At 45.7% G+C, this 23,829-nt stretch overlaps 1 protein-coding gene across 1 annotated transcript; it reads left to right on the plus strand.

Moving 5' to 3' along the window:
• Window positions 1-33: 33 nt before the first annotated feature.
• On the plus strand, window positions 34-22,221 carry INO80C (INO80 complex subunit C). Its single transcript, XM_007167081.3, has 5 exons — window positions 34-326; window positions 15,074-15,184; window positions 16,151-16,262; window positions 17,022-17,089; window positions 21,868-22,221. The coding sequence occupies exons 1-5, from the start codon at window positions 171-173 to the stop codon at window positions 21,997-21,999; spliced, it is 579 nt and encodes a 192-aa protein (XP_007167143.1). The 5' UTR covers window positions 34-170; the 3' UTR covers window positions 22,000-22,221.
• The last annotated feature ends 1,608 nt before the right edge of the window (window positions 22,222-23,829 follow it).

Consider the following 23,829-nt stretch of genomic DNA (forward strand, 5'->3'; position numbering starts at 1 on the left):
AGCTCCGAGCTCCGCCTTTTAGATTTGGCCGAGAGAAGTCAACGAAAGCTGTCGGAGTCCAGGCCGGGTTTTCAAAAGCATTAAGACGGAAGTAACGGCGGGCCGGAAGTTGCAGGGCCTGCACTGGGACCGAAGTGGGGAGGGGGGTAGGAGGAAGACTCGGGGTAGGAATGGCGGCTCAAATTCCAATTGTGGCCACCACTTCCACTCCGGGGATAGCCCGGAACAGCAAGAAGAGGCCGGCCAGTCCTTTCCATAACGGCAGCAGCGCCGGGGGCTATACCGCCAGTAAGAAGAAAAAGGTGTCCGCCTCCGGCTTTGCGCAGGTACGCTGTCACACCCCTAGTCTGCGCGTTGCCGGGGCGGAGAGCGCGTGCGCCGGGCTGCGGGGCCGGGCACTGGGAGGCGGGGCGCCTCGCGTGGGCGGGGCCATGCAGTCGTACCTCTTGGGGGAACGCAGGTGTCTGGTGCAAATGAAACATTTTTTCCCCTTAGTTTGCATACGTGGAGTTTGGTTAAAGAACGATCCGCGTTGCATTGTCCATGAGGAGAACTGGGGAGGTGGGGAGGTTGTTATTGCCTTACTAGTAGAGACGCCCCTTCCCGTCGGGGTCGCGATTAGAGCGAGGCTTGGGACTTTTCTTTATGTGAGTTTCAGTCAACCAGAAGTTCTCCTCTCTCACCTTCGTCCATTCTGCAGACATTTACCGAGTGCCTGTGAGGTGCAGAGCGCCCTAATAAACCGTGTGGAGGAACACAAAGATGTATCGATACAGATGATTTCCCTCATCCTCAGAAAAGTGCTTTTTTGACCCTCAGTTTCCCTGTCCCAAAGTGCATTTGGTCTTACCTCATGCGGTTGTTATGAGGATTCAATAAGATCATGGCCCTAAGCTCGGAGCACAGCGCCTGGCACAGACTTCACAGCATCTGGGCGATCGGGGCTCCGCAATTCCAGCAAAGAATTTTCAGCAGAAGAGTAGCTTGGTTGATGAGTGTTTTTCTTGGCTGCTGCATTTTATTTAAAGCAATGAGAAAGGAAAGATGTACTGTGTTATTTTGTGCTCTCCAACACATGGCGTGGCATCCTAAACCCAGAACGACATTCTAGAGATATTAACTATCTATGGCTTCCTTCGTCGATAATTGGTAGTGCATTTTTTCCTTTTAAAATACTTTATTGATGTATGATTTGCATACAGTAAAATGCCCAAATCTTAAAAGAGTACTGATCAATGACTTTACATATGTATCCACTGATGTGGCCAGCATCCAGATTAAGATAGAGAGCATTTCCAAGAGCCCCAGAATATTCCCTGGTGACCCTTTCCAGTTAGTACTCTCTTCCCTCCCTGCCAGAGGTAACCAGTACTCTGACATCTCTCCCCATAGATTGACTTTGCATTTTTGAGCAGAATATAAATGGAATCATACAGAGCATATTCTCTTGTGTCTGTTTGGATTTCTCTGTGAAAAAATGTTTGTGAGAGTTATTCATTCATTCATGTTATTACCTGTATCAGTACATAGAGTATACTGTGTAAATATACCACAACTGATGAACATTTGAGTTATTTACAGTTTTTGCTCTTATGCATAAGCTGTTCTGAACATTCCTAAAAATCTGGGTAGATACATGCTTTCATTTCTCTTGGGTAAATGGGTAGTAGTGGAATTGCTGGATCATAAGGTAGACACACATTGAATTTAGAAGTTGTTAAACAGTATTTCCCAAAGTAGTTGCACTATTGTGCATTCTGAGTAGCAGAGTATGAGAGTTCCAGTTGCTCTACAACCTCAACAATACTTGGCATCAGGTCTTTAATTTTAGCCATTCTGATGGTTGTGTCATGGTACTTCTTTCTTTTAATTTTTGTGTCTCAGATTACTAATGATGTCATCACTATTTAATTTGCTTTTGACCATTCCGATATCTTCTGTGAAGTGCCTGATTTTTTTCTCATTGTGTTGTTGTTTTTTGGGGGTTTTTTAAATTGTTAATGTATAGGAGTTCTTTATAGTTGGAGTCCTTTGCCAGATATATGCATTGCAAGTACTTTCTCCCAGTATGTGCACGGTGCATGTTGATATCCAGCTGTGCTGAGACCAAGGAATGTAGTCAGTACATATTGGGAGGAATGACTGTTTTGACCCTAAAGGTAGCATTGATCATCAGCTCTCCCACAGCAGGCTTCAGAGAGTGGACGAATGACTTCAGGACGCTGGGAATTCCCAGTAACCCAGCTTGGTGGAAATCACAACTCTGGTGGTCTTAGAGCTCTCAGTGAGGGGAAGGGCTGCCTAGGTACTCCCTGTGGGTCTTCTCCATCTCATCAGCCTCAGCGAATCCTCAGGCTAGAAAGAGAAGGGCATTCCCTGGAATAGTGAATTCTTTTCTTTGTTCTCCTCTTCCCAGCTGGCATTTAACTAATGAGGTATATAGCCAGTTACCTGACTCCCACCCTCAGCATCTCATGAAGAAGGAAAAAAACTTGGCTTCTATCTCCAGAAAGGAGTCTTAGTTGTTTTTTTTTTTTTTTTGCTGCTCTAACATAGCATTCCATCCTAGTTCCCTTGTCCACAGAAAATGCAGACATTTGTGCAATGCTGCCCTGAGGGCTGTCTGGAATCTTCCTGAATTGACCCTTATCTGTGTCCCCTCCTCAGCCTTTCTGTCCCGTTTCAGTTGAGCTCAGTCAGCAAGAATTTATTTCTGTTATGTCTCCAGCAGTATGCTTAAGACATTTCAAGGGATTATAGCTTGTCCCTGCCATCCCAAAATCCTTCCAGGAGGAGAGAATGACCTACACATATTGTATTAGTTTTCTACTGCTGTCGTAACGAATGACCACAAATTTAGTAGCTTAAATAACACCCATTTATTAGTTCCTGGTTCTGTAGGTCAGAAGTCCTGGCACAACAAGACTGGTTTAGTTCCCTGCACAGGGTGTCACCAAGCTGAAACCAAAGAGTTGGCCGGGCTAGTTTGTTGCCTGGATGCTCTGGGGGAAAATCTTTTTTTGAGGCTCATTCCGGTTATTGGCAGAATTCAGTTCTTCGCAGTGGTAGGGCTGCGGCCCCTGTCTCCTTGCTGTTGATTTGTCACTGTCCACACTCCTAGCCACGTGGCCTCCTCCATCTTTATTTATTTATTTATTCATTACTATTGGAGTATAATTGCTTTACAATGTTGTGTTAGTGTCTGCTGTACAACGAAGTGAATCAGCTATATGTATACATATATCCCCTCCCTCTTGGACCTCCCTCCCACCCTCCCCCCTTCCCACCCATCTAGGTCACCACAGAGCACCCGGCTGAGCTCCCTGAGCTATACAGTAGGTTCCCACTCGCTAGCTATTTTACACGTGGTAGTGTATATATGTCAATCCCAATCTCCCAGTTCATCCCACCCCCTTTCCCCCCACCCCCTGTCCACACTTCCATTCTCTACATCCGCATCTCTATTCCTGCCCCACAAATAGGCTCCTCTGTACCCTTTTTCTAGATTCCACATATATGCCTTAATATATGATATTTGTTTTTCTCTTTCTGACTTACTTCACTCCGTATGACAGACTCTGGGTCCATCCATGTCTCTACAGATGACCCAATTTCGTTCCTTTTTATGGCTGAGTAATATTCCATTGTATATATGTACCACATCTTCTTTATCTGTGAAGCCAGCTATGGAGAATCTCTTTTGTGTCTAATCTCTCTCACACCTCAAATGTCTCTGACTTCTCTTGTCTCTGGCTCTGAACCAGCTTTAGAGAGCTTGTGTGATTAGGGCAGGCCCACCAGGATAGTCTCTTGTTCAAGATCAGCTGACTTGAGACCTTAATTATATGTCAAATATAAGATATATATTGCAAACCCCTTAACTATATCTCAGATCCCTTCACAGTGGTACGTACATTAGTGGTGCGTTTGCTTAAAAATGGGGAGAAGGTGTGTGTACACCAGAGGCCGGGAATCTTAAGGGCCATCTCTGAATTCTACCTATCACATATCTGAAACAATTAGGAAAATCTCGTCATTTCTAACCACGTCCCAAAGCCGATTATAGGTCTTCTTTGGTATTGGTGCCTTAGTGGTGGGACACAGGAAGATGAGGATTCAGCGTAGGTGATGGTCATCAGAGAAGGAGAGGTGGGGAGGGAGAAGAGGGACTAGAGGTGGCCTTTGAGGGATGGTGGGTTTGGATGGAGAAGGCCTTCCGGAGTCGGCACTGTGTACATGTATCAGATTGCTCAAGGTTTCATCAGTGAGAAATGAGTGGTTTTTTTAATATAAATGATTGTAGTTCTTGAGTTAAAAGGGACTTTAGAGATCTTTCAGTATCTAAATTTCAGTAGTTTCCGCTATTTTGTATCTTACAAAAAAGCAGTGTCTGTAAAACTTTCATGGGATTTAAAAATTTACAAAGGACATTTACATAGACATTAGAGTGCTTTTTGAAATTGGTGAAAATAACTCAATGGATTCTTAAGGTGGGTTTTACTTTCCAGAATGTGCATGCTATTTCTAAAGTAAAATTGAGTGACTAGATGAAATTTAAAGGGCTTTCTGCTTGGAAGTCCTCAGGGGTTGAAGGGAATATTTTTGATCTAAAAGTATTCTGAGCAAAGCATTTATAGACGTCTCCTTTATGTCAGCCCTAGAAAATGGTATTAAATAGTTTAATAGGACTAAAACAATATTGTTTTATTATTCCATCAAGATGAATCGTTAGTTCAGCAGAAATTATTGATGTTTATGCTTGCTAAGTTGTACAGATTGTCACAGAATTACAATTCTGTGTTTGGATTTATATTTTCAGTGTAACTAATATAGTTATTGATTAATTACTTCATAATCTGGAAAGTGCCATCTCCCATCCATTCTGGTCATGATGTTTTGAAAATGATTAGTGTTAACTTGGGTTGGAGAACAGATACACTGTGCTGTGCTAAAGTGAAAGAAGTCATGATAAATAATAATAATATTTATTGGGCATTTAGTGTGTACCAAATGTTGTTCTACGCACTTTCTAAGTACTATCTCATTTAATTCTCTGTGAATTGTTATTCTACAGGTAAAAAGACAGGAGCATAGAGAGGTTAAGTAACTTTTCCATGGTCACACAGCTAACAAGTCGTAGGGTCAGTATTGGGACCGAGACAGACTGTCCAGAGTCCACATTTTTTTTTCTTGACTGCCTCTCTTAATATCACTCTTACCACTCTGTACCTTAGAAGATGTAATTGGATCTCTAATGTAACCAAATCCAAGGTGCAGAGAAAAGCTTTGGGAGGGGATTTTATTAGCTCAATACAGGGCATTATAGACTTTCCAAGTGCCTATTCAAGTTAATAAAATCTACAGAGAAACCTAATTGACCTATAGACTGAGTGTTACCTAATAGGCTGATTTGTGATGGTGAAGCAGTTAGCAAAGCATCTAAATAAGTTGAGAGGCAGCAGTTGCTTCTTTAGAAGGTTAGTGCAGAGTGCAGGTGATGGTAGAATCTACTGTAATTGGAGGCATCCAGAGAACACTGGACTGATTTGATTTATTCATCTAAAAAATAATCATTCTACCCCACCTTTTAAAAAAATCATGATAATGTTAGTTTTCTTTTTTCTATTTTAAAGTGGACACAAAACGTCAGCCAGTCTTCTTCCTGCACAATTACTATAATTTGTGTTTCCTACGTGTTGATATAGTTTTTCATAAACTATATGTGGTGTGTAACATTGCATGCCCTGCTTTTCACTTAGCGCTGTTTTCTCTTTGTTTGTTTGTTTCTCTTTGTTTTAGTTTGTTGTGTGTGTGCACCACACAACATATGGGATGTGGGATCTTAGTTCCACGACCAGGGATCGAACCTGCACCCCCTGCACTGGAAGCGCAGAGTCTTTAACCACTGGACCGCCAGGGAAGTCCCACTTAGCACTGTTTCTTGACCCTTTCTCTATGTTGATAGTCTTCTCAAGGAATTAAGTGCTCTTATTTAATTGACTTGATTGAATGTTAGGTTGCATCTCACTTTTTTGGTGTTGCAAGTAACCCTACAGTAACCCTGCAGTTTTAGACTAGGGTCAGGTATTTGAATCTAGACTACTATTAGATAGATGTAACTGGGCATTGGATTCATGAATGATAAGACAGAGGACATTTGTCTCCCTTCTGTGTAACCACAGACAGAAGGCCCCCTTTCAGTCTGAGTCAGGGCCCTGCAGGCTGCCAAGGAGACACGAAGTGGTGCATTTGGGCTCTGGTCGGGCGAGCTGAGGCCTTGCTGACTCTGGAGCAGTCCTTTGATGGTGGGCTGGGTTCCTCTTCCTTGGGACTTAATCAGCTCTTTTCGTGCTGCAAAGAGGGGACAGCCCTTAGGACCGGGTGTCATTCCTTTCCTCTGATCTCAGGGCTTTTGTGTCTTGGGGCGGGACAGTTCAGCTCCTAAAGTCTCTTAGTGTTAATAATGGTTTAGTAACATGGAAACTATACATCATTTCAGATTGTACTTCATTGCAGCCCAGCCTCACAGACTTGATCTTCCCCTTGACGGTACGTCTCTCCCTCTCATCCCATCACTAACAGAGCCGGGCGTCCAGCTTGGCTGAAGCCCAGGGGAAGGGAAGAACGAGGGCGCAGTACCATGGAGGGTGGGTTTAAAGAGAAAAGGAAAGCAGAAAACCCCGCTCAGGGCCCAGAGTCGGGTGTTGTTTTACATCTGGTCAGAGAGGGAAGCAAGCCTTCACTGTTGCAGAGGCAGCAACCGGCCCCAGATTGACGTGGCCTAGTTGGTGTCAGGATGGCGTCCTTTCCTGTCGCATCCTCAGCGTGACTCCTCAGCGGGGGTTCGGCCTGCTGACGAGGGAGGAGATGAGGATGGGGTGACCAGACAAACAGGAGGGTTCGGTTCTGGAAGTCAGCGCTTGAGCGCATCACCTTCACCCGCTTCTTCCTGCTGGAGCGGCTGATGCAGACTCCCGACCCTCTCTTCCCATTGCCTCCCATCCTCTGTCCTCTGTCCGCCGGCATGTCCTCTCCCGGGGCGGGGGGGGGGGGGGTGCGCCCAGACCTGCCAACCCATGTGGGCTGCAAGGCACCTGCTTTCCTCCGCCGCCTCTGGGGCCGCACCCCTGCCCAAGTCCCGCGAGGTGTTTCTGCTGCGTCCTCCTGGGTCTCCCAGGGCCTGGGAGCAAACAGCCGACCTCAAAGGATGCCCTTGTTCCCTCCCGGGATTTCACTGTGCACCCGGCGCCTTTGAGCCCCCCACTAGGAGTCAGGGAAGAAGCAGACACAGAGAGGGAGGAACGCAGACCCACAAGAAAAAGCCGAGGTCCCTGCTGAGGACGGTGGCCTGCAACCTGGGCGTGTTCCATGGGTGGTTCTGGAATCACCATAGGAGGCCTTGGGGCCTGGTTCTTCATTTCCCTCTAGTATCTCCTCTTTGCTTCTGAACAGTTCCGTTTGTTTATTGTCTCCCAGATGGAAACAACATTATGTAAGCAGTCATTTTCTTTATGAAAAACTCAAATGAAGTTGAAACTTACAGTGGATCTGGCCCCGGGAAACCTCTTTCACATTCCACCTGTTTTTCCTGAGTTGGCCCTGGCTGGCTTGGCTTTTCTGCTCAGACGTGATGCTCACTGCACAGTTAGTAGGGTTGTTTTTCTCTCTCTCCCTTAACTTAGGCTGCCCTGCAGGCCCAGCCTCCTGACGGTCCCCACCCACCGGCCTGCTCCTAGCTGGTGTCTTGCTGTGCCCTTGTGAATTGTCGGATTCCTGGGGAAAACAGCCCCTATCCTTCTTCTGACGCTGGCAGGTGGCCTGCTCACCTCACAGGCCTTCCAGCCAGTGGGGCTGGGCTTCCCCCTTCGGCGCTGTGCCACCGCCTCTTGACAGAGCAGGCCCCTGTCACTCTTCTATATCAGCATGCCAGCCATTGCTTCCTCCGCAGGGCCCGTGGCTCATTCGCTGCTAGGTTGGCAGCTGGCTGTGTGCGGGGGAGGGTCTCACATGGCCACTGTATTTTTTTTTTAAATTTATTTATTTTATTTATTTTTGTCTGTGTTGGGTCTTCGTTTCTGTGCGAGGGCTTTCTCCAGTTGTGGCGAGCGGGGGCCACTCTTCATCGCGGTGCGCCGGCCTCTCACCGTCACGGCCTCTCCCGTTGCGGAGCACGGGCTCCAGACGCGCAGGCTTAGTAGTTGTGGCTCACGGGCCTAGCCGCTGCGTGGCACGTGGGATCTTCCCAGACCAGGGCTCGAACCCGAGTCCCCTGCATTGGCAGGCAGATTCTCAACCACTGCGCCACCAGGGAAGCCCCCCACTGTATTTTTTTAATCCTCTAAATATTTTAGTGTGGATTTCCTAAAACCAAAGGCATTCTCATACATACATAACAGCAGTACAGTGGTCAAATTTAGGGAATGAACGTTGAAGCGACACTGATACCTCATATACAGACCTTATTCTCGTCCTTTGTCTGGTCCAGGATCCAGCCTAGGCTCACACTTTGCACTAAGTTGTCATGTCTTTTTAGCCTCCTGTCATGTGGAACAGTTCTTCAGTCTTTATCTTTCGTGACCATGACACTTCTGAAGAGCACTGCTCATTGTTTCATAGACGCTTCCTCAGTTCGGGCTTGTCTGATATTTCCTCGTGGTTAGGTTTGGGTGATACATTTTTGGCAGGAGTAGAGAAGGATGCTGTTCCCTTCTCGGCGCTTCATGTCGTGGAACTTGGTGTCGATCCATCCTGCTGCGGATGATGTGTCTGTAAGCACTTAGTAAGTTAGTGTCTGCCAGTTTTCTCCACTATGAAGTTATTATTTTTCTGTTTGTATTAAAGTATCAGTGTCTTGAGACTGTGTATATCCTGTTTCTCTTCACACTTGCCAACCACTTTTAGTGTCTGTTGATGGTTCCTGCCTGCAACAGTTATTATAGTGGTGGTTGCCAAATGGTGATTTTCTAATTCCTTCTTTCCTTCTACAGTTATTAGTTAGAATCCTGCTGTGAGCAAGAGCTTTCTCTTCTCTCCCATTTCCTTTGCATTCTTACAGTCAGTGTTTGTATTCATCCATTCTCATTTTGTTCTCTGGGTTACAATCCATTACTAGCCTTCTTCATTCAGTCTTTCATAAATGTATTTGTTTATTTGTAACAGCTTTATTGACATATGATTTGTATACCATGAAATTCACGCTTTTAGAATGTACAGTTCAGTGGTTTATAGTAAATGTACTGAGTTGTGCAACCATCACTACTATCTTATTGTCGAATATTTCCATGACCGCCCAAAGCAACCCCCTACCCATTACCAGTCACTCCCCATTCCCCTGTCCTGCCAGCTCCTGACAACCACTGATCTACTTTCTATCTCTATGAATTTGACTACTTTAGGTACCTCAGATAAGTGGAATCATACAATATGTGGCTTTTTGTGTCTGGCTTCTTTCAGTTAGCATAATATATTCAAGGTTTATCCATGTTGTAGCATGTATCAGTAGGAAGGAATGAAGATTCCTTCTTACAATTGAATAATACTCCATTGTATGGATAAGCCACAGTTTGTTTATGCATTCATTAGTTGATGGACATTTAGGTTGTTTATGCTTTTGAGCTATTATGAATAATGCTTCTATGACTATTTATATATGGATTTTTGCATAGACATATGTTTTCAGTTCTCTTGGGTATATACCTAGGAGTTGAATTATTGGGTCATATGATAATTCTATGTTTAACATTTTGAGGACCCAGCAGACTTTTTTTTTTTTATTACATCTTTATTGGAGTATAATTGCTCTACAATGTTGTGTTAGTTTCTGCTTTATAACAAAGTGAATCAGCTATATGTATACATATATCCCCATATCCCCTCCCTCTTGCGTCTCCCTCCCACCCTCCCTATCCCACCCCTCTAGGTGGTCACAAAGCACCGAGCTGATCTCCCTGTGCTATGCAGCTGCTTCCCACTAGCTATCTATTTTACATTTGGTAGTGTATATATGTCAGTGCTACTCTCTCACTTCGTCCCAGCTTACCCTCTACCCACCTGCCCCCCCACCCCGTGTCCTCAAGTACATTCTCTACATCTGCGTCTTTATTCCTGTCCTGACCCTAGGTTCATCAGAACCAATTTTTTTTAGATTCTATATATATGTGTTAGCATATGGTATTTGTTTTTCTCTTTCTGATTTACTTCACTCTGTATGACAGACTCTAGGTCCATCCACCTCACTACAAATAACTCAATTTCATTTCTTTTTATGGCTGAGTAATATTCCATTGTATATATGTGCCACATCTTCTTTATCCATTCATCTGTCGATGGACACTTAGGTTGCTTCCATGCCCTGGCTATTGTAAATAGTGCCAGCAGACTGTTTTTCAAAGTGATTGCACCCTTTTACATTCTCACAAGCAATGTATGAGGGTTCTAGTTTCTCCACATCCTCACCAACACATTGTTATGTCCTTGAGTGTAGCCATCCTAGTGGGTGTGAAGTGATATCTCATTGTGGTTTTGATTTCTATTTCGCTACTGACTCATGATGTTGAGCAAATTGTCCAAATGTGGCCAGTGGGAACCTCTTCAAACTGACTGCTACGTCCTTCAATTTACCCCCATCACTTTTCGAGTGCTGTAATGGACTTGAACTGTGTCCCTTTAAGGTTCATATGTTAAAGTCCTAACCCCCAGTATGCCTCAGAATGTTACTGTATTTAGAAATAATGCCGTTAAAGAGGTAATTAAGGTTAAATGAGGTCATAAGGGTGGAGCCCTAATTCAATATGAATGGTGTCCTTATAAGAAGAGGGAAAGACAAGAAAGGGGTGGGGTGGGGAGGGCGTGTATATAGAGGAAATGCCATGTGAGGACACAGTGAGAAGATGGCCATCCACAAGCCAAAGAGATAGATCTCATAGAGAACAGACTTGTGGTTGCCGGGGTTGTGGGGGGGAATGGGTTGGGAGTTTGGGGTTAGCAGGTGCAAACTATTATATATAGAATGGATAAACAACAAGGTCCTACTGTATAGCACAGAGAACTATACTCACTATCCTGTGATAAACTGTAGTGGAAAGCATGTGAAAAAGAATGTATATATATATATGTATAACTGAGTCACTTTTCTGTACTGCAGAAATTAACACAACATTGTAAATCAACTATACTTCAATAAAATAAAATTTTAAAAAACAATTTAAAAAAGAGAGAGAGAGAGAGAGACAGGTCTCAGGAAAACCCAACCCTGCTGACATCTTGATCTTGAACTTCTAGTCTCCAGAACTGTAAGAAAATAAGTTTCTGTTATTTAAACCACCCAGTCTGTGGTATTTTGCTAGGCAGCTCTAACAAACTGATACAAGCGTTTTCTTACTTTCTGGCACCACAAGGCTCATCTTGTACTTTCCTGCCCCAACCCCGGAATCAGCCATTTCTTCAGATTACTAGTTCTTGGAGAACAATATTTAGAAACCAGGATCTATACCTGGTGTCCCTATTGTTCATTGTTCCCAGCCGTCTCCATGGAAGAGCTAGGAAATGTAGGTGTGTGTGTGTGTAAGTGGCCCCCATGTTTTGACATCATATAGAATTTAAGAAACTCATGAGGCTAATGATAGTCTATTATATTTACCCCATTTTTTTCCACTCATTCCATTGTTCCCCTTTTCTTTCTGAAGTTCCCAGTCTTCTGTTATTTTTTTTTATGTTTTCATAACAGTAGGTGATACCTGGACTTTCCAGTGCCATTGGATATGAGTTTCAGGAGACACTGAGCCTGGATCACTTAATGCCTCTGTATCCATTTCTGTGTTTATCTGTCTGTATATATGTTAGAAACCATGAATTCCTATTGCTAACCTGTGATTTCCATCCAATAGCACAAGATTCATTCTAGCCGCCCCTCATTCCTTATTTGCCTCATCTTAGAAGGTGTGTAGTTTCAGAATTATTAACCTGTACCCTTGTGAGAAACAAACCTACCAATTGTTCCTGGTTCTTTTTGCCTCTAACCTTAGGTTATACGGTCAGAATACTATGTTCACATCACTAACATTATTTCTCCCTTCCTCCCCTTCAGTGTGGTTGTGTTATTCATTCAAACCTCAGTTAAGTTGGTTTGTTTTTGTTTGTATTCCATTTTCTCTATCTGCTGCCCGATCTTTGTTGGTTGGTTTTATTTATTTGTTTGTTTGTATGTGAAACTTTAACATGGTTCAGAAGGTCAAAACTTTACAAATAACTATACTTGGAGAAGTTTACTCCTGTCTTGTCCTTTCCCATCTCCCCTTCCTCCCACCCTGTTCCCTTGTGCCCTATAGGTAACCAAGCCCAGTCGTTTCTGAATTATCCTTCCTGTGTTTCTTTGGGTTTGGCCACTGCATCCCATCCAGAGACGATTCCTTACAGTGAACTCCGGAGCATACACATCTCAAATACTGACGCTGGCATGGAGTGATGCTGCGTTGTCTTATTCCTTAACTCCAATCAGTGAATCAGTCAGTGATTATTTGGGGCTTACTCTGTGCCAGGCACCGGGTTAGATGCAGGGCACGGAAGACTGGCCCAGATGGTGAAGCAGGTTGTTCTGACCCCCTGTGCCTTCTCACCCTTGGAATCTGTCCCTTCCCTCATCTGCTTACCTCTCTCCTTTGTCTCTCCTTCTTCTGGTCTGTTGTTCCCTGCCTGTTTCACAAAGCTGCTGTTATTTCAGTGACTAACCAAGACTTAAATACCAACTATCAATCATGTATCCAATTTACGATATTACTCTTACAAATAGTCAACACTAAATAACATTGACAACTGGCCAGAACTACTCAAGGTAACGTTGGTTACTGATTAAATGTGATGGGAAAAATCAAATCTTCCTTATCAAATTGGGTCTCCCAGGACACATGTATGTGCAGAAATACTATGACCATGAAGGAAAAATCACAAGGGCAATAAAAAGTTGGTTATGTACAAAATGCTAAATCTAATCTTTGTTGTAAAAGTAAAACTGACATGGACTAATCCCAATGGAAATTTTAGTGGAGCATAAATAAAAATGGAAAAAATGGAAACTCTTTATGCTTACAGAAAATGACTCCATGGATTCTGGACCAGAAAATACAAAATACAGGAGGGAGGGGGAGCAAGAGGGGAGGCTGGAGAGGAGGCCAGGAGGCCAGACTTGTGCCTAATTCCCAGGGCGGTGGGAAGCACTGACGAGTTGTAAATAGGGGAGTTACGTCAAGTTTACATTTAGAAGTGTGTCGCTGAGGGTGCTGTAGAGAACGGAGAGGGCAAGATGTGTGCTTCTGAGGCCCTCCCCTGAACCCCAGAGCTGAGGAAGGGCCAGATAAAGGCGAAGGACTGGGGAGGGAGGGGAGGATAGGAAAAGAAAGAGAGAGAGAACCATGGCTACAGATGGTGGAAAAAGGATGAGAAATTGGAGGCGTCTTAGTTCTTAGAGAGCGGATATCTGAGCTAGGCCTTGGAGGGGAGAAAAGTTAGGAAAGACCGTGAATAGGGGGAGGATAAGGTGAGGGGCAGTCCAGATAGAAGAGGGGTTGTGAGCAGAGGAGAGGGAGCACAGGCCCACAGGAGAGACCCTGGAGAGGCGTCTTGGAAGGCGTGTGAGAAGAAACTGTTCGGGGAACTATTGCAGCAGGGCGGGGGGTCCCTGACCCCCCCACCCCCCAGAACTCTCACACATTGCTGCTGGGAGTGTAAAAGAGTGCAGCCATTTAGGGAAATGATCTGTCAGTTTCTCATAAAGTTTATTCACCGTATAACCCATTCCACTAGTAGGTATTTACCCAGGAGAAGTAAAGACACATGTCCACATAAAGACTTGTATAGAATGTTCACAGCAGCTTTATTTATAATAGCTGAAGACTGAAAATGACCCACATTTCATCAACAAGAAAATGGACAGACAACATTGTGGTACATCCATACAGCGGAATACCGCTCTGCTGAGTGGTATACAAATTCTGTGAAACAGACTGCCAGTCTATGCAGTGACATGGACAAACCTCAGAAACTTCATGCTGAGCTAAAGAAGCCAAACACAGCAAACAGAACATGCTGTCGGATTCCACTCATATAAATTTCTAGAACAGGCCAAAGTAACGTGGTGGAAATCAGAACAGTGGCTGCCTGAGGTTGGAAGGTATTGACTAGGAAGGGGCATGAGGGAACTTTCTGAGATGACGGAAATATTCTGCCTCATTAGGGACCTGGATTACACAAGTGGAAGCATTTGGCAAAACTCATGAAACCTACACTTAAGATCTGCACGTTTCACTGTATGTAAATTATATATCAATTAAAAAACAGTTTATTGCGGTCTGGGAAGATTGGAAATAGCATTACAAATCAGAAGTGATTTCTTCCTTTGGCTTGTTTCTTCTTCCTGATTCTTGGCTTCAAAGGTCTTTTGTTTTAAAGTGCATTAGCCTGCTTGTCAGGGCACTCTCTGCCGCAGCCAGCTGACCGGGCCCCCAGCCTGTTCTCCCTTTATTCTCTGTGCTCAGAATGCCCACATCCTGTTGTGCCCTTACGCGTACCAGCTCCATCCTGGGTTCTCCAGCCGACGAGACCCTTAAAGGGTCTGGACCTTTTTTGTCTTAATGTTTCAAGACACAATTTGACAAGATGGGCAGGAGTAGGGGCCGTGTGGTGTCACGGAGATGGTGGGGCCTTTGGAATTGGCTCCACCTGGGTTTGAATCCAGAGGTAATCCCTGTGTGGCCTTCAACCCGTATACCTGAGCCTCAGTTTTCTTCTGTGTGAACTGGGGATAATAGCACCCACCTTGCAGTAGTGAGACCCCTGTGCTTGGCACTCAGGGGAGCCAGGAAGCCTGGCGGCTGGGGTCCTCGCTGCCTCTGCTGTGGCTTCTGCACAGCGGGTGCTGCTTCCAGGCTCCCCCCCCCGCCATGCAGGCCGCCCGCTGGGGCTCTGGGCGCACCGTCTCCCCTCGCGTGTCCGGTGCTGTCATCTTACGTCTTGTTGAGAGCTGAGTTAGGAAGCTCAGCCAAAGGACACTGACCTCGTACTATTCTTGTTATGTTTTAAGGGTATCAGCATGGAAGGCGTGAGTGAGAATAAAATGGTGCCCTCTGACTTTAGCACAGGACCTCTTGAAAAAGCTGCCAAACCTTTGCCATTTAAGGATCCCAACTTTGTGGTAAGCATCTAAGGTGTTTTAGAAATAAAAAACCAAACAACTATACCTCGGCCCCTGATCTCGCTGGGCCTGCAGCCCAGGCAGCACTGGTGCCCCGTCTCCGTCAGCCCAAGTCACCACCTCCTCCACCGTGGGCTGTTGTCAGAGGGGTAGGGGCAGGAGAAGAAGGCCCTTCCTGTTGACCTCCCAGTGTGCCAATTCCCAAGGATTTTGGTGTCCTTTGTGGAATTCATTAAAGGATGCCATTTAGAGAGTGGGTCACTTCCCCAATGATTGCTCACCTTCCTTCTTCATAAGATTTAGATGAGCTTGAAATAATGAACTAAAAGAGGAGTGCTTGAGGGGTAGGATAAATTACATGATTCAGATTATACCACTGAAGTTTATTTTTCATTAATTAGCTTTGAAAATACAGCGTTAACAGTGCCTGTAACAGATTTTTGTATTCCTTCCATTTTATTTTGTCATCGTCATAAGACAAAAAAGAAAAAAAAATTTCCAGAAGGCTTGCTGTGCCATGATTGAGGCTTCCTTGGGTTTTCCTGGAGCACCGCTAATTTACAAGGTGGAGACTGGCCCTCAGAAAGGGGTCTGGAGATGTGGTCACGCGTTTAAATCTAACTTTGTAGTAAATTTATTTTAAAGTAGTGGGAAATTCATGAGCGAATTCCCTAAAGTCAGACCCAATAAAGGATGTGATTTTCTATGTGCATATAAAAAAAAAATTAACCTTTTGTTTCTACTGCATTACCAACTAACTCATGTGTTTTGACAATCCAAAAGCCGTGTTTTTTTATAAGTAAGATGAAAGTGTATGGTGTAATACTTTTTAAAAAAGCCTTAGGGTACACTGACTGCTGATTGAATGAGGGGTTTATTACAGTTATGAATATGCATAAGTGTCAGATACTGAAATGATCATCTCCACTGATTTCTGTTTCTTCTAATCCATGCTTTCGCCTCGAGCACTCTGGCCATGGTGGCGCAGCGGCTGGCAAGAAGAATAGAACCTGGAAGAACCTGAAACAGATTCTGGCTTCTGAAAGGGCATTGCCATGGCAACTGAACGATCCTAACTGTGAGCTGTCTAGAACCTCCGATGTGTTTATAATGTCAGACTAGGAACTTTCTTATAACAAACCCACATTATTGTGTTTGCATTCATGTAGAAACAGTTTTTAGCTTGGGAATTTTACAGTGGCATCCATATAAGGGAGATTATGTGTATATTTCCTCATAGCTGTATTCTGTGTTGAATCTGTGTGTTTGCGTTGTCACGGATGTGTGGTTTTTAGTGTCACTGTTAACATTTCAGTCTGCAGCAGTAGTATGCTGCAGTATTTCCAAATCTGTGTTGTATGTTCTGCTCAACTTCCATGGAAAGTACAGGTTCGAACTTCCTTCCATCTCTTGCCCCACTGCACGTCTTTCATGGGGGTGACTCAGACGGGTGACAAGCGAACTAGTCAGTTGCCTGGGTGTGGACATTCCGGTGTCCGGATGCTCAGATCCAGTTAGTGGGTTGTTTGGCATCTCATCACATCAGTCCATGTAACCAGAGACAGTGAAAGTAGCTTGTGGGCAGATGAGCTTTCCAGTGGTTCTGCTGGAGTGGAGGGTCCCTGGGGACAGGGCAGAGCTGGATCTGGAGCCTACACTTGGTCTATGACATCCTGCATTATTTCCCCAGAGAATTCTCTGGGTACTGAATCACAAAGTAAAAAGTTCAGGAATATTATCAAGCAGTATTTTAGGGGAAAAAAAAAAAAAAAAGGGAAAGGATCTGAATGTTTTAAAGCCAGTTTAGTTATTTTCTTTTTTTTTTTTTTTCCCCCAGACTTCAGTATTGATGCTCCTCCATCCTTTAAACCAGCTAAGAAGTATTCTGATGTTTCAGGTCTTCTTGTGAGTATGATTACATCTCTATGTCTTACAACATTGAACTGAAAAGGAGATTTCACGGTACTGTCTATTTAGAAAGTGTTGGATATTGACACTGGTCCTGCCAGAGCCCGTGTACTCTGAACAGGTGATGGGTTTGTGCGGAAGCATTCACTCAGTTATTTAAGAGCGGCTGCAACCTGGGGCATCCTTGTGGGCAGCCTGGAGCGAGGGTTGCTCCCGAAAGCAGGAGACCTGAGTGTTAGTTTCCCTTCCTCTGCTTGGTAACTATATGAGAGAACATGAAAGAAACAACAATTTCTCTTTTTTATTGCTGAAGTTTAAAAAAAATTCCTGCAATTTAGAGATGATTGTATTGGGTTGGCCAAAAAGTTCGTTTGGGTTTTTCCGTAAGATCTTATGGACAAACCTGAACAAATTTTTTGGCCAACCCAACACTTTAAAAAAAAAAATTTAAACTTCTTTAAAGAGGCGCTATGGTAAAGATAGTGGTTTTAAAAATTTATTTTTAAGCATCAGAATCCCTTTTCCAAATGAAATCTTTTACAGAATCCCCTGGAGCCTACCTGCCCACTGTGACCCCGTGTGGATCTGGTCCTCTGCCCTTCCCCCCACTCCCCACCCCAGGGACCCCTACGGTGCTTCTAGGGAACACAGTTTGAAAACCAGCAGTGCAGTTGGACAAGTGGGACTTGGGTAAGTCCCTGAACCTCAGCGACCCCAGAGAACCTCGTTTCCTTGTTTGCAGAATGTGGATGAAGTGTGGAACTTTCCGCTCGCCTTCTTCATCCTTTTTCATTATTATTAAATTTGGAAGATGGGCTTCTTCTCATAACTGTAGAAATAATGAGACACCTCACTTTTTGAAGCTCATATACATCATTTAAATGCTTTACCTTTACATGAAAATGTGTAACTCCAACTTCTGTAACACACTAAATTAATGATATACATTTTAGATTGGGAAAGATTTTTTATTATATTTTTGAAAATAATGTTAGTTTTCCTCTCTGAGTTAGTCATATGTTTTAGCTTTTCCTCCAGAGAGCACACACTCTAAAGAGTACTACAGACTTGTTAACATAGACCTTAAATATAATGATCCTAAAAAATAGGGAGAGTAGAAGCACTATAAAGTGACGTGTGTGTGTGTGTGTGTGTTTGTTGTGTGTTGGGTTCTTCTTTTTGCGTCCATTCATGGGCATGTATCTTTTTCGGAAAGTCCCCTGAGGGGACTTCCATTTGAGAAAAATATTGTAGTCTTATGCTATCTCTTGTCTACTGCCTGAAAGTAGTTGCCTCATATATTTGACCCATTTTAATAGTTGTTTATGGAAGGAGGGCTCATCTGGCACAAGTTGTTCTGTTATGGCCCAAAGTGGAAATTTCTCCCTGTACCATTTTGTGCTGAGCTTGTAGCAGCCGTGGTTTATGGCCAGACTTGGAGGGTGGCCCCTTAGAATGTAGCTTTATCCTCACCACTATCAGGCAGCTCATTTAATAGTGGAGTGGTTTTCACACGTTAGGAGGCATGAAAATCATTTTGAGAAGCATTGTTCCAGGCCCCTTTATGCCATTGGCAAAGGACTTGTCATGTTATACATAACTAACCTCTTGCCCCGCTATATGTAAGAATTAAGACATTCTGAATAAACAAAGAATGCTACCAAATCATTGAAAGACAATCCCATAGAAGAATCAGCTAAAAGAATATGAATAGACAATTACAAGGAGGAAATACAGATGACCAATGAGCAGATGTTCAATCTCAATGATAATTAGGAAAAAGACTCATCAGGTAGGAAAGAAATGAAGACATTTGGTTACATACCTTGTCACCAACATAGAGAAATGGACATCCTCCTACATGGCTGTCTTGAGGTGGGAGTCACATTGGTACACATTCTCGGGAAAACGATTGGCACTACCTATCAAGACAAAAAGGTAGAGGCTTACGACCTAGCAATTTGCCTTCCAGCCAGCTCCCTAGAGAAATATTGTGTACAAGGAGCTTCATGCAGAAATGCTTATGAGAAAATGTGTTAGCAAAATATTGGAAACAACATAACGTTCAACCAGTGGGCTAGGGCTGGGGAGTTCATACTATTCTGTGAGCTTGATGTATAGGTAACAACATGGGTAAACTTCCAAGATGTGGTGCAAAGCAGGATAAGTAGCATGGTACCACTTCAGTAAAACTCAATACACAGTCACAAAAAAATACTGGGCACTTCTCTGGCGTGTTTGTATGTGTGTGTGAGGGTATATATATAAACAAGGTCTGGAAGGGTGCCCACCTAGCAGCACTTTCCTCAGGGGAAGACAAAGGACTTCTGGATGGTAGATGGTAGTAAAAGGAGACTTTAGTCTTATTTGCAATGTTTTCTTTTTTTTAAGAGGAGAATATGTTCACCTGTTACTTGTATAAATTAAACTTACGTAATTAAAAAATAAAGCCGGGCTCATGTTTACACTGACCCATCTGTTCCAGCCAGTGGCCATTTCCCCTGTGCTGGGGCCTGGCCGGAAGGGATGCAGGGTCCCACCTGTGTTCAGCCCTTGTTACAAGGCTGTGGAAAGTACTGCGGCTCTGGGTGAGATGGGGGAGCAGTATATACTGCCTGTCCCCCTGTAACAAGGGAGGCATTAAAGCCGTTTGCTGCCTGCCCTCTGGGCAGGGGGCCTTTGCTTCATTCAGGCTGGAGGGACAGAGCCCAGAGGAGGGCAGACCGCAGGAGTCCAGTTCTTTACTTGTTCATCTCTGAGGTGTCACCCAGCCTCCTTCCCTCTGTTCAGAATACTAGGTCAGGTCTGGTCTGTGCGAGTCTTTGTTTGACCTCTTTGTTGGTGCAACAGTTCTCTGTATTCTGCATTATTTGTTCAGCGGCCTTCTTGGCAGTGAGGCCTGAGCTTGGGCGGGCTGGCTCGGCACAGTTTGGTGGTGGGAGTGAGGCAGCCACAGAGATGGAACCAGGCCAGGGCTGGTTCATCCATGGAGGCGAGATGATCAAAGCCAGACGCACATGCCTGCACCCCTGCTCGGAACTGCAGGGCAGCTCCCCTGCCAGTTAGTACATCTAACTGCCTCATGGCCAGGAGCCCTCAGAAGGGACCTGCTGCTGTTTTTCTAGTTAAGCCTTCCTTTATATGAGTGGCATGAAAGGAAATGTGGTACAGAAAGGCAATATCTAGATTAAGCCAAAGGATCAAAGTTTTGTTTTATATAGAGCTTTAATTAATTTTAGCTTTTTAGGAATAATCTCATTTTCCTGACACACAGACCTCAAATACCTTAGGGAGATCCCCAGTGATGGAACTGAAGACTTTTTAGAGCATGAGAAACCCATGACTAAGTTCCCTTCAGCTTGTTGCTTCTTCACCAAGCCTCCCTCCCTCCGTAGATCACGGCGCGTCTGGGTCCATGCAGAGACGACCAGCACTGGCGCAGACAATCCACCCATGAGTAATTGGCTGTTATCTGTCTAGACGTTAATGGCATCTTTTATAATTTTTTAAAGGAGCTCCAAATGACTCACCCTCATGTTTTCTGTTTCAAAATCTGTAGGAGGCATGTGCCTTGAGGTAGATAGTAAGTGAATATTTTCTCCACTCTGCACATGGGGAGAACAGACCAAAAGAGAATTTTGATATATCAGTGGGAAACAAGTTCTCTTTTCTGTGACTCTCCCCATTGTTCATTTGTTTGTTCATTCACTCATCCCTCATTCATGGTAGCTGAAGGCCCACTGTGCGCTCTGCATCGCACTAGGAGACAGTACAGCCAGGATCCAGTGATAAGCAAGCCACAGGGTTCTTGCCTCGGGCAGGGTCATGAAGTCTAGGTCACAGCCTAGACTTCAGGCAAAGAGTCACACAGATAATAAACATAAGAGCAACAGAGATAAGCATTCCACCGGAGATAGGGGTGCTGAGGTGAACGTGAGGATAGGGTCCTGACTGCTTGTGGGGGCAGATAAAGCTTCCGCGATGATGCGACTTCGGGGGCTGAGTCCTGAGGGATGAGCAAGTGGTTACTGGGCAAGGAAAGGGCAAATGGGCAGGACGGGAGGGGGGCGCTTAGAGCCGGGGTGGTTGGAACCGGACGGTGGGGACCCGTGGCTGAGGAAGGGGCTCGGGAGGAGGGGCCCAGGCAGGGTCTGAGGAGCTGTGCTGCGGACTGGGGCCATTGAGAGGTTTCATGAGGAAAGACACGATCGGAGCTGCAGGTTGTAAAGAGGCCCCTGGCTGCAGGTGTCGGATGGCAGCCCTTTCCAGTGGAGGAGGGTGGGTGGCCAGTCCGGCACCGCAGGGTAGCCCAGGGAGCCATGGAAGTGACCTGGGGGCGGTGAGCGGGAGCAGGAGAGGAGCGCACTGGGAGTAGGTGGCGTGGGGACAGGGTGCCCCCCCCCCACCTTGGTTGACAGATCCGGAGCATTTGTTTGAAGCAGCTGGAGTCTGAAGGCAGGGATCAGGGAGGGATGATCAGCACAAATTCAGTTTGGACCTGTTGCTGGTAGCCCTGAGGCACCAACCAGAAGAGTCCCGGTGTCCGATGTGGTTATTCACCCTTCCTCCTGGCCATACCCTGAAGCCTTTCTCAAGTCTGGGAGGATTAATGTGTCTTTGCCAAAGTGAGCGATTTAGCATTCTTGGTGACAGAGTCAGACATGATGAAGACATTTTTCACTTTCAGTAAAACAGAAAAATAATTTTTATCTTGATCTTACATCTCAACTCCGACAACAACTTTCTGCCCTTCTCTGTGCCTGTTTCTCACCCAGGCCAGCTACACTGACCCCCAGAGCAAGCTGCGCTTCAGCACCATCGAAGAGTTTTCCTACATTCGGCGGCTGCCATCCGACGTGGTCACGGGCTACCTGGCCCTGAGGAAGGCCACGAGCATCGTCCCCTGAGCCCGGAGAGACGGAGCATGAAGTGGAAAACTGTTTCAAAGGCAGACTTTGGACTCAGCGTTTTGTTTTATGGAAACGAACTCATTCTGTCAATCTGGAAATGTCAGTGTTGGGCCTTGGAAAGAATGTTTGGCTTTAATTTAAGGAGGTTTTTTTGTTTTCCCTCCAAGTGTGATATTTCCTGTTGAATTAAATTATACTTCAGTTGTTGCCCCAAGTAAAGTTGTTTGACAAGAAAATATAAAATTGTGCTTTTAACTTAACCCAAATAAGTCCTCAAACTTTTGCTTCAAAGCTATGGACTCTTATAACATGTTTAAAGACTCAACAGTGAGTCCGGACAATGAGGCTGAATTATTCCTGATCCCGGGGACTCCCTCTCTGAGCATGCTCAAATTTGTCGCTGATCAGAATGCTTGGAAGAGGTCCAGAATTGGGCCTGGAGAAGAGAGAACTGAGGAACTCACCCTGTCACACGGGGTCAGTCCTCATTCTGGGCCTTGGCCTCTGAATCAGCCTCTCTTCCCTTCCCGGCCTCCAGAACCGAGAGAGATACGTCTGTTAGTTAAGCCACTGAGAGGTCTGTGGCATTTAGAGCAGCCTGAGCTGACTAAAACAGCAGCCCCAGCCCCTTTCTGGAGGTGTGGGGTATGACCATTGTCACCCCTTCCAAGCAGGATGTCTGTCCTGGTACAGGCTGCTGCCTGCTCCAGAACAGGGCCTGCTTCCCATCCTCCGAGAAGAGGAAGCGCTCCTGGGCCAGGAGAAGGAGACGTGCTCCAAGCTTCTCTGAGCCCCATTCCCACAGGTCTCTGGGGGGCGACAGTGGAACCAGACCCTGGGGCTTCTGGGCCAGAGCTGCCTGTGCTTTGGGTGGGTTAGGCCCCCAGGTGCCTTTGCTTTCTGAGGGAAAGCCCCTCCTGCACCCCTCTGGGCATAGAGAAAGGAAAAACAAAGCCGAGAGTCAGCTGGGGGCCAGCCTGCTGGGCAGGTGGCAGCTGCCGGGAACCTGGCTTTTCCTTTCCTCCGGGTGGGCGCGGCAGCCCCTGTGTCATTCAGCCCCTTCCCAGCAGCTGGTGGGGAGAGTGGGAGGGGCGCGGTGTGGCTTCTCCCTCCGCCACGGAAAGGGACTGAGGTGAGGCCAGGAGCGCGAGGACCTTCTCCAAGCCCGTGAGCTCTGAAGCCCTGGAGCCTGCGGCGCGGGGTCCTCAAGCCTCAGTGCTAACAGAACTACCCGAGGCCCCGCTGCCACACAGACAGGCGCCCATCCCCCAGGGGTCTGATCCACAGATCGGGGGTGGGGCCTGAGAATTTGCATTTCTAACAAATGATTCTGATGTTGCTGGCCACAGGAACCGTACTTTGAAACCCACTGCTGACACGGAAGTTCTCTGCAAGACCAGAGGCTGCTTCCTGGGTTCCCACTTCGCTCCTGCGTCCCCTGCCTGAACTCAGCCTAGGAAACCCCCATGGAGCGAGTGAGTCGAGGGCCCTTCTTGCCTTGCTTCCACCTTCTATGACACAAAGAACACTTGGGGCAGGTGCACTTCTCTTCCGTGAAGACCCCCCCGTTTGGACCATGCCCCACGATCCTAACCATTTCTAGAAATGGAAATTCTAATCATTTCTAACACTGCTTGCTGGCCGCTACCTCAGTCCTGATTTCAGACTCCCCTGGGCCAGGTCCAGGAGGAAAAAAGATCCCTGCCTGGCACACGGCCACCGGGGGGTCCCACAGACCCTTGCAGGCCTCTCAGGGTTTGAGGGGGGTGGGTGTGCACCAGAGGCCCCCGTCAGAGTCACCTGGGACCTGTTAAAATGCAGATTCCT

Source organism: Balaenoptera acutorostrata, chromosome 13 (genome assembly GCF_949987535.1).
Source record: "Balaenoptera acutorostrata chromosome 13, mBalAcu1.1, whole genome shotgun sequence".
In the NCBI taxonomy this organism is placed as follows: domain Eukaryota; kingdom Metazoa; phylum Chordata; class Mammalia; order Artiodactyla; family Balaenopteridae; genus Balaenoptera; species Balaenoptera acutorostrata.